Source organism: Alligator sinensis, unplaced genomic scaffold (genome assembly GCF_000455745.1).
Source record: "Alligator sinensis unplaced genomic scaffold, ASM45574v1 scaffold239_2, whole genome shotgun sequence".
NCBI lineage: Eukaryota > Metazoa > Chordata > Crocodylia > Alligatoridae > Alligator > Alligator sinensis.
Window position 1 is genome coordinate 540,911 of NW_005842279.1, and position 10,750 is coordinate 551,660.

At 45.0% G+C, this 10,750-nt stretch overlaps 1 protein-coding gene across 1 annotated transcript in view; it reads right to left on the minus strand.

Annotated features, from left to right (window-relative positions):
* ABHD12 (abhydrolase domain containing 12) overlaps positions 1 to 10,750 on the minus strand; it is a 57,228-nt gene that overhangs the window by 5,081 nt on the left and 41,397 nt on the right. Inside the window, exons 9-14 of the mRNA XM_025209287.1 lie at positions 9,561 to 9,640; positions 8,061 to 8,143; positions 6,412 to 6,490; positions 4,869 to 4,996; positions 4,693 to 4,778; positions 367 to 452 (exon numbers count right to left, since the gene is read on the minus strand). Coding sequence (XP_025065072.1) covers positions 367 to 452; positions 4,693 to 4,778; positions 4,869 to 4,996; positions 6,412 to 6,490; positions 8,061 to 8,143; positions 9,561 to 9,640 — 542 coding nt within the window. The remainder of the gene's footprint in view (positions 1 to 366; positions 453 to 4,692; positions 4,779 to 4,868; positions 4,997 to 6,411; positions 6,491 to 8,060; positions 8,144 to 9,560; positions 9,641 to 10,750) is intronic.

Sequence of the window (10,750 nt, forward strand, 5' to 3'; positions counted from 1 at the left end):
CCACTGGAACTCAAGCCAGACAAGCGTGGCATAGAGGGATGGTGGCAGCCACCCTTGTGTAGGTATCTCAGTCCACTGCTGTTCAAAAAACAAACTGAAAAAGGCCATTGGTCCTGATGCACGATTTCTAGGAATGTCTACATGGGTTAGCTATGCTGTATTGGTAAGTCTCTGTTGTGCTCAAGTTTTAACTGTTTGGTACTGCTGCATGGGATTCGTTTTCTGTCCATGTTAACACAGAAGCTAACTAATTTCTCTTCTTTCCTCTACCTTCTCAAATGCTGATGCTGGAAATCTGGGTTTCCGAGGGTACGCATCAGGACTACCATAGGAATTCCATAGGGGGTGAAAGAAAGGCAGACTGACCCCCAAAAAAGAAAAGAAAGCTTTAGTGCTACCAAGCAGCCAGTCTTCAGTGACGATGCCCATGGTCAGATTTCCCCAGGAATTCCCTGGAAAAGAAAACAAGATGCCAGCAGTGATAAACCATCCCAGATACAAATATCCCAACCATTTCCACAGAGAGAGCAGGACACAGGGCAACAGCCCTACCGTTTGAAATCTCAGATCTAACTCTGCTAGGCTGCAGTGTCCAACTGGAACTGCAAACTACCTCCCAGTCATACTAGGGATCTTAGGGTACATGCAGTCTAACCACAAGACTATGAAGGGTCAGATGTCTGCAGTTCCAGGGAACACAGTGGGTCACACACCCTGGTGCAACCAATGTCCAAGTTCAAGTAGTAGTGTCTGCTGGTAGCATGCACAGCTTCTCTGTGGGTGCAGGGAGACATAACCATTACATTGGCATGAAATGATAGCAGTATAAGCTGTTATAGTAACTAACCATACTTACTCAAATATAAGACAAGGTCCCCTCCCATCAACATGGGGGAAAAAAGCCCCTCACCTTACATATGCATACAAGGAAACCTCATTAAATATCTTGTCTATCATTAAACTGATGCTAAAAGCAGCATGTGCTCAGTAATGAAAAACAATTGTGAAGTTGATTATAGATTCATAGATTGTAAGGGGCTGGAAGGGACCTCGCAAGATCATGGGGTCCAGCCCCCTTGCACTAGGCAGGAAAGACAACTGGGGGTCAGATGGCCCCAGCAAGGTGACTGTCCAGTCTCCTCTTGAAGATTTCCAGGGTAGGTCATTGCACCACCTCTGGAGGGACTTTGTTAAATTAAATGTAACCAGCAATTGGGCAAACATGCTGATAGGAACCTTTATTTTTTCTGTGTGCGTGGCCCTTAAAAAAAATGGGCAGGTGTTCCCTCCACAGGCAACTGGCACCAGGCCCGTAGGTACAGCAATACCAGGCTGGCACCAAGACAGCCAGGGCCAGCCCCGACACCCTTCCCTTGGTGCCAAAAATGCTACATTTAATCTTGGCCAAAAAGACCAAAATGCTGAAGGGAGCCTACCACAAGGATAAGTCAGTGCAAATCATCTGAAGAAAATATATGACAGTGCCCATTGCATACAGTCTCCCTCAGCGCTGATTCTTTTTCAAGTCATGGTGAGCCACTGTACTGCATACATTTTGCTTTCCTCTTCACTCCTACATCTGAACTGTGCCTTTCTTTCCCATTTCCAATCATTCCTGTTTCTTTACCAGCTTTAAATGTCTGGCAAACATTACCAAACGGGGCTCAAACAGCTTACCCAGAATCTCTGTTGTCCCCTCACAGGCTGCCACGTATTACTGTGGCCCTTCCCTACATGAGGTGAAGCTAAACCAAGTTGCTCTAAGCCTCATCTGCATATAAATATTTGGAGGATCCCAGGACTTGTGACTAGAACACCTGGTTCCAGTCATGAGTGAGGGGCTAATTGGAACATGGATCATTTGTGGCGGGTATTTGGAGTACACACACATGCTGAGCCATGGGGTCACTGTGGCTTGAAATGCTGTGGTCTCTGCTGAGGCCCTGCCTAATAATGTATATGGTAAACCATAAGCCTTTTAGCTTTGGACTCATGCCATGCATAGTTTGTACTAACTGTAAGTGACTGTGTCTACACAAGTGGCAGACTGTGTAGTTGTTACTGCGCAGTCATATAGTACTTGCATAACTGCGTAGTAAGCAGCGTTACTGTGCAGTAGTGTCCCTGCATGTTTTTTTCTGATGCTACTGCACAGTAGCAATGAGCTACTGTGCAATAACTTGTTATTACTGCACAGTAGTGTTGCATCATGCTTAGTGCCCCCCCAGTGCTACTGTACAGTAGCATCTCATGTAGAAGAAGCAGGCAGTAAGTACAAAAGCACTAATTAAAAGTGTGTTTATGGAGCACCTGTGCTAAAACTTGCAGCAGTTTCAAGAGGTAAACTGCATCAATTCTGGATGAACTATGTCTGTGGGTACCTGTGGTAATTTCCCTATATACAAGTAACTACAGGTATGTTTATTTCTAAGTTAGGGTTTTCAAATTTGTTTCTCACTTCCATGTACTGAGGGAGAGCAGAGTCTGACAGTAAGTGGGAAAAAGGCTGCAGCTGAAAGAAGTTGGGAGTGAGGGGAAAGGGAGTGCAAGGGGCTACCTGACCCTCCCAGATTTATTTTCCCTGCTCTAGCTGTGGGAAGGGAACAATTTCAAGGCAAATCTCCAATAATTAGATACTATACCTGGAAAATTATAACAAGTTTTTAAGTTTTTCATATATAGAATCTAATTATTGGGGGTCATCCTAGATATTCAAGTAAATCTAGTACTACCTTAGCCTGCTCCTATAGTGATAGAAGTTTTTCACTCACAGCCAAAGTTTCAGCAATTTAGCTAGCTCCCCCTCCCATTCCCAGGTTGTCTGCAGCCATATTATAGCCAGCTGTTTCCTGTACAGGAGGCTGAAGGAAGGGAAGGCATCCTTCTTTGTCTGGGAAAGGTCCCCACCTGTGTGGGAAAGCACAGATTAAAGCCTTGATCCCCAATGCAGGTGGCTGGATCAAGGGGATTTGAACCTGGGTGTCTAGATTAATCCAGACAGATGAGTTAACTGGGTGCTGGCAGTCTCATTAACATCACTAGCCACGACAGGAGCTCAGAAGCTGTGAAACTGAGGGACTTATTTACATCAGCCAGTAGGCATGTGTGCAGAACACAATGCAGCACTGTGCAAGGATGCCAAGTGAGCTTGGGAACTAGAAGCAGATTCTGGAAAAAGTGCTTCTCCACCTACATAAATCAGCCTGGCTACGAAGCAGGGTGTATTATCCTTGGGCAGAGAGCACTGCTATAACACAGAGCACAGCACTGCAGCGTGCTGTGCAGACAAACCCTGAACGGAGGCTCAAAGATCAACACCTAGGTAGGTGCAAGTTTGGAAATACTGACTTAAGCTCTCCTGGGGCCTGAGAGCAAGGCTAGGCCAATGGGCTGTGCACTAGGGTAGGGATGTGGAACCCTTGTTCTAAACTGGGCTCATGTCACAACTCCTGTTGAAGGTCAGTAGCAGGTCACCAGACTGCTTGGACTCAATTTTACCAACATGCTTAAGGAGGATTAGGGCAACAGAAAAACAGATGCTATAAGCGCACACAGCACTCAGCTCAGCTAGAGCTGTTCTCAACACATCTGTCTATGTTTTGGGGAGAGGGCTGTGGTTCTGAGGGATTGTTCTAAATCACTTCGTGATTGCTGAGTGCCAAGTCAGTCCTTGTATTATTGGGAATATTTCTACCACTTAGTGGGTGCATCTACATATGCTACTAATGCAATATAGGCTTACTGCGCAGTAAAATACTACACAAGGACCCTGTTGGGAGCAAATCTGCTCCCTACTGGAGCAGCCTGGTACAGGGCTGCTCCTGCCCTGCTCTGGCCCTGTGCAGCAGCCAGGGGGAGCTCCAGACACTCCTGGGGTGCTAGCCAAGGGGGCTGGCAGAGGGCCCAGTCCTAATACACATGGGACCAGGAATGCTCTGCTGGCTGCAGCAGTAGCTGTCTCTTGGTACACATCACAAGGGGTCCTGACATGCACAGCCCCATGCACTTTGGAACACAGCTGATGGTTTGATGCATGCCTAGTGAGGCTTCCCCGCCCAGCCAAGGGGCTTGCTGGTAGCAGCCCTAGAAGTGGGAAAGGTCCCAGCCAGCCCCTGCTGGGCAGGGAACTCTCACCCAGCAGGTAGCTGACTGGCAGCTGCCCCACGAATAGGACAGCTGCTGGCAAGCCCCCGGCTGACCAGGGAAGCGGAGAGCTGCCTAGTCCTGGCACTGCTCGGTTCCCAGCTCCTGTGAGAAGCTGGGAGCCACATGGGGGGGAGGGGGAGAGGGGGAAGAAAGCGACCCTGTCCTGGCGCTGATCAGCTCTCAGCTCCTGTGGGAAGCCAGGAGCTGAGCAGTGCTAGGACCAGGGACAGAGAACTCCCCTGTACCCTGTGGCCCCCTGCTAGTGTGACTGACCAGGAGCAAATTTGCTCCCCATCAGTGTCTACATGAAAGCTACTGCACAGTAACTAGCATGCAGTTAATCTAGTACCTGTATTTACAGGTACTAGCTAACTGTGCAATAGACTAATTTACTGTGCAGTAAATGTCACACATGTGTAGATGGTAACGCTTTACTATGCAGTAGATTAGTCTACTGTGCAGTAAAGCGTCTTGTATAGAAGCATGCAGTGTTTTGATTCGGGTACAATCAGCGGATGGGGGAAGAGAGGAAGAAGAAAAACTAACCACATGTTCCAATGGCTTTTTCTAGAGGAATGAAAATTTCTGCAACCCATTTTTTACGGCTGCACCACACATACAGCAGCTTCCATCTAAAAAGGATAACATGTTGGTTCCTCACACTGTGGAAACCCTGATCCAGTAACAAAGCCAGACAGAGTGCCCCTGTTTATTATTATTACCGCAGTATTCGAGGTAGCTCTGGACTCCTGTAGATGTATTTGTGCCGGTAGCCTAGATCTGTGTGGAAGGGAATGAACTGCACTTTGTAGTCCCGGAAGCTCTGTGATGTCGCAGCCAAGTTGTAAAGCTACAGAGAGTTATAAGCATCAAACAGGTAAAGGATTCACCACCACATTCATAGAAGATGCACTGCAACATTAGTTGCCTGAAAGCAGAGCTGCTTCTTGCTGCAATCAGCTTCACCCCAGCAGATTCTACATTTATTCGGTATACATGACAATTTATATTAGTGGAGGAAAAGTGTTGCTGCAGCTTCCCGTTGAGGGGTGGGGGATGAGAGAGAAGGTTCACAAGGGATGCAGCTGTATACTTTATGATCTCTTGCTACCTCCTGCCTCTTTGTGCCACTCAGAGCCTCCCTTTTGCTCACTCCTCTGGATTCTCTCCCTTCATCTTGCAGTAGATGCTGCAATAACATTTTCCCTCTACCAAAAACTCCACTTGGAAGGACCATTTCTACACTCAGCAGATCAGAGCTCAGCTTCTAGAGGTAAACCATTATGTAAGAGCTTTCAAAAGATCAGCAGAAAGCCCTGAATGATGTAAGCAGAGAGATCTCCCAGCAAAAAATCCTATTAACTAATAAGCATCACAATGGACATGCACAGACAGCAAAAACTTAAACCAGTGGGACAATGGGATTAACTATAACCACAAATCAAGTTTCATCTCTAATGAATAGACTGATATCTTGACAAAGAACTGTTGCCATTACATTTGTATTTCTATAAATTCTGCCTGGACTGGCTTGACTAACAAAAATTTCACAGGGGCATCTGAACACTTGTTCAGGAAACTAAGGTGCTTTGTCCATCTGTATTCCTTCTTGCCCTTGTTCCCCCTCCTGCTTAAGTATAACAATGCTATTTTCCCCTTATTTTTCCCCATTATTTTTCAAGCCTAATAAACTCTTCTTCACTTTTTCTTAGCCAGCACCACAGCTTGGAAGATTTTCAATATATAGATACGATTATATTATTAAATGACATCCAATACCTTCAGTGCTGCTAACTGTTATGCGCCTCTGCCGTTATTATAACAGAGACGTAGTTAGCCATGTTAGTCTAAAGTATAGTAGAAGGCAGAGTAGATTTGCACCCTATAGATTAACGTGTGTGTGTGTGTGTGTGCATGCATGCGTGCACATGCTTTCACAGGCTGAAGATATTGTATACACTGGTGTGTATATATACAGTATATATATATATTGTGTGTGTGTGTGTGTGTGTGTGTGTGTGTGTGAGGGACACACACACACACACACACACACACACACACACACACACACACACAGAGTATATATTCAGTATCTACTTTGATTAGTTTATAAGGTGCATTATTAAAACAACCAGCTCTTCATATCAAATTGCTGACTTTTCTGCACAGAGCTGTATAATCCATTTAGGTCACTGTTTAAGCCAAAAAATCCCTTCCATCAAGCCGCCAACTTAAAGCAGGTCAGTTTCAACAGGAGAAATCTACCTTCTTTCCAAGATGAAATGGTACAACAGGGTCATCTTCAGCATGGAGGATGAGCAGTGAACAGGAAATGTATTTTACACTGTAAAAAGAATTAAAAGACAATGTAATTATTTTTAATCCTAGTGAAGTTTATAAACTGTAACAGAGCTAAGAGTTCTGGTTGTATTTTTGATAAAACAGCCAATGCTATCTGAATGCTGGTCATGCCTGTCTATTTTATCTGTCTGAAGAGGAGCTGTTCTCTGTTGCAGCTTCTTAAACTGAGAAATAATCAAGAGGCTGCTCTCCTGGCCCTTCAAAAACAATCTTGGCTCCATTGAATGAAGCCACAATCACTGCGAGTCTGTTGGCTTCGCTAAATACACACATGCACCTTCTGAGTGAAAATGGAGCCAGAGTGTTTGTCAGTCACTTTTGCTTCATAGGTCCTCCCTCTCAAGCCCACTTAAAAGGCATCTCATGATGGATAAGAGTCACTTATTCATTATATCAGACAAAATCAAGAAAGGAAATGGAGTGCAATAAATTATTATAGAGTTTAAAAATAGGATGTGGAATAATAGTACTGTAAAGAATGTGCCTGTCATATATTAATTGGACAAAGCTCTGTTCTACTACATGCTAATTTAAAAAGCATTTCTAGGGAAGCAACTGATGCTTGTGAGATGTATGGCCAAGTTTTATAATTGTATTATGTGGGATTTTCAGGGATATACTCACTAGAAACAATTCCCACCACTTATTAACTGCATTTCAGATTGTGATAATGCCAGTTAATGTGATCTATACACAAAAATAATTAGTTAATGTAACCATTGGAGAATCTTTTTTGCTGATTACGCTGGTGAGCAGAGGCGCTCATTACCCAAAGTGAAATTGAAATAGGGCACATTTTTGGTTAAGAGAATGAACATACAGGAAATGTTCTTATTACAGACAGAGACAGAACAGCTTAATGAGTCAGGCAAAGCACGAGGATTTATGAGACCAGGATTCTATCCAGGGACCTGCCACAGATTTCTTGCATGACCTTGAGCCAGACATTTAACTTCTTTGTGTCAGTCTCACTGAAATGGGGGAAGCTTACTTCACTAATGCCTGCAAAGTGTTCCGCAATCCATAAATGGAAGGCTTAGAGGTGTGAAAACTTATTAACTACAGTATGAATTATGTTAATAATTGTGTCAATAAGTCTTCCCAGCTGTTTAACACCTTGAAGAATAGAGATGTTACACTAGATACACCTGTTTAGTTTCTCACACACCTATGCTTCAAGTGTCTTTAACTAGCTGGTCAGATGAGTTATTTCCTGTTCAGATAAGGACCTGTGGGTCAACACCCACCTAGGATTTTAAAACATGGAACAACTAAGAGAAATGATATCACCTGTCATGTGCTGGGGTTTCCTGACAGCTACCAAGCCAAATTTTTGGAAGCTATGGCACACACAAGGCCAAGCAAGACTCTGCAAAGCCCCTTCACAAGTATCAAATACTTCAGCAAAAAAGAGGACCAATTGCACTTCTGTGTACATTCCCACTTGATGCCAGCTTTATTCAGTCTCCTTTATGAACATGTCATCAAAAGGCCTCCCAGCTCCAATCACTGCAGGTAGAAAAATGAAGATTCAGCAGAGATTCATTACTTACTTCTCATCATTTGCAAATTTAATTCCACTCATCGTGATGGTGTCGAGGAAGAACCAGTCAAACCCAGGGAAGTATCTGTATATCTGAAAAAAATAAAGTCTCCCTTAATGACCTCTTGAGATCCCTTCCAGCCCTACTTAACTCTGTGGTAATAGATATGTCCACTTATTAGCAAGACAAGGGATGTTCCCACCTGGAATTCAGATAGATTGAATGGTACAGAAAGAATACACTGGTTCCACAGATGTAACACATCCCAACTGTTACCACTGTCCATCTGATTTTTCATGTGCTGTTCCTCTGCAGTAGACTCAAATTGTGCTGCTGTGTTAGTGCACAGGTTCTCTGAATGCTTTCATTGTTCATTCTCCAACTTAAGTGTCAGCACTGCTGCTTGAGTTCTCTTGGATATCAACATGCTTCTGGCTCACATGTATGCTTGGTGGAAGCCTTTGTCATGGAGGGTGTCTACACAGCACAATGCAGTACAATGCAAAGATACCCAAGGTGGCTGAGAGGACTAGCGCAGGCACCAAAAGCAGTACAATAGCATTTGTGTGGTGTTATGCCTGGCCCAATATACACAGCCCTGCTGAGAAGCAGGGTAATTCCAGAGCTAGCTCAGGTGTCAGCATGTGCCAGCTGTCATGAGGAGAGCCCCTGTGGGGCTGAGCCACCTGACCTGGCCTGCAGGTTTGCTTGTTTCAAAAAAGTGTCAGGCATCTCTGCTGGGTCAAACTGAATGTGTCAGAGAAACTTCATCATCCTCAGCCCTGGGGAGACAGAATCCAGGTGGCAAGGACTAGGCTGTGATCCTAAGAAGGCTCATTCATCTGTCATGTCTCTGCTAGGGAAGCAGTCATTCATTTAATCACATCCTGGTACAGCTCCTCTGTCACTTTCAGCTCCTACACAATACACCTGCTGTTTATGATGTGGCAGGCTAGGAAACAACCCTGTTTTCAAAGGACAGACAGAGGGGTGCCCCAGCTGCATTGTCAGTCTCTTGAGCCTCCTCTGACTGGGACATGTTCTCTCAACCTCCTCACTAAGCAGGTCAGCTGTGCATGTCTTATGTAAGCAGAGAATCATGCCATGGTAGTGGTAAGGCCTAACACACTCCCTGCTGAAAGAACCAACTCAGCCCTTCTTTCTTTGTGCTTACTGCTTTTCCTCCCTGGTTTTTCTTTTCCATTATTATCATCTCAGTGTGGTTTTACTTATAACTGTACTGTACATTAAGGTATATTAGCGCCATGTAGGCCTTTGCAGATGTTTTCATGTTCAAAAATGAAAACCTTTGATGTACACGCAGCCCTTTGTAGAGGAAAGCATTAGTGCTGATCATTATAACGAAAAACAGCTCCACAAACTCTGACACCGTTTGCAAGGTTTACAGATCTAACTCAGGCATGTCCTAGAACTGTTCAGGAAGAATTTCTAAATGATTATTTTCATAAATAAAATTAGAAGATAATAAAGACAGAAAGCTGTACTTGCCACTGAAAATGGATGGCTTTTTGCTTCCTCACGTATGTTAGTAAATGGCGATTCCAGGATAAGGGCATCTGGAGGAGTTTCTGAAAACAGAGTGCACAGTGTATTCAGGCACTAAAGTCAGTTGGGTAAGAACAATGCAGAGCTACAGGTTGCCAATCTTTATATACCAAAGAAGCTGCAGGGAAGGATCAAATCTTCAAAGTGAGACAGTATTCACATTACTAAATGACTGACATCCATTATCTAGGGCTGACAAGGTATCTAAAAATAATTACACGCGCCTCAGAACCACCTTCCAACCACTAAACCTGTCTTGTGGCTAGGACAAGTCTGCGACGTAAATGGCTGTACCAAGGTCATGGCCAAATTCAAGAGATCATTTTCAAGCAAGCATGATGAAAATGGGACAGCCCTACAGTTAACACTTCAAGGGACAGGCAAGGTGGGGGAAGGCAGAACTTAAATTAATGTAATCCCTGTGAAAACTGCCAGATTTAGAACTAAAATCCTTCCTCTATCCCTATGCCAGGGAAAGTTTTAACTACAGAAGGAACCAAACAAGAAGCAGTTCCCTTACTCCCAGTCCAACACTTCCCTCAAAACAATGCCAACTGCCACTCTTCCACCCATATCATTCAAATTCCTGATAGGTTTTGTTAAGGGCAGGAGCTATGGGGATGCAGGAGGTTCCTGGTCCTGGGGCATGACCTAAAACTGAAACCTGCTGGGGCTGGATCGTGTGGTGGGGGCTGCCTGTGACCGGGTGGTCTCCAGGAAATGCCACACCTGTGCCTCTCCAGTGAAGGGCAAGTATGGGGCACCAGAAAGCCTCAGCCCCCACTGCCTGGAGGGTGACCCTGTGGAGGGGAAAGACTAGGGGAGCACACCCCGACGGAAAAGCACAGGGGCCCATTGAGTGGGGCCTGAGGCGGGACCCAGGCCTGTTGAGTGGGGCCTGAGGCAGGGTCCAGGCACATCGACAGACACCTGAGGCCTGAGTAAACCATAGGCTGAGTTGGGGGCCCAGATAGGTCGACAGACTCCTGAGGCCCAAAGGGGAGTAAGGTCCCACAGCTCCAGTGAAGGGGCTGGAGTAATGGCAGTGTAGATTCATAGATTCATAGATGTTAGGGTCGGAAGGGACCTCAATAGATCATCGAGTCCGACCCCCTGCATAAGCAGGAAAGAGT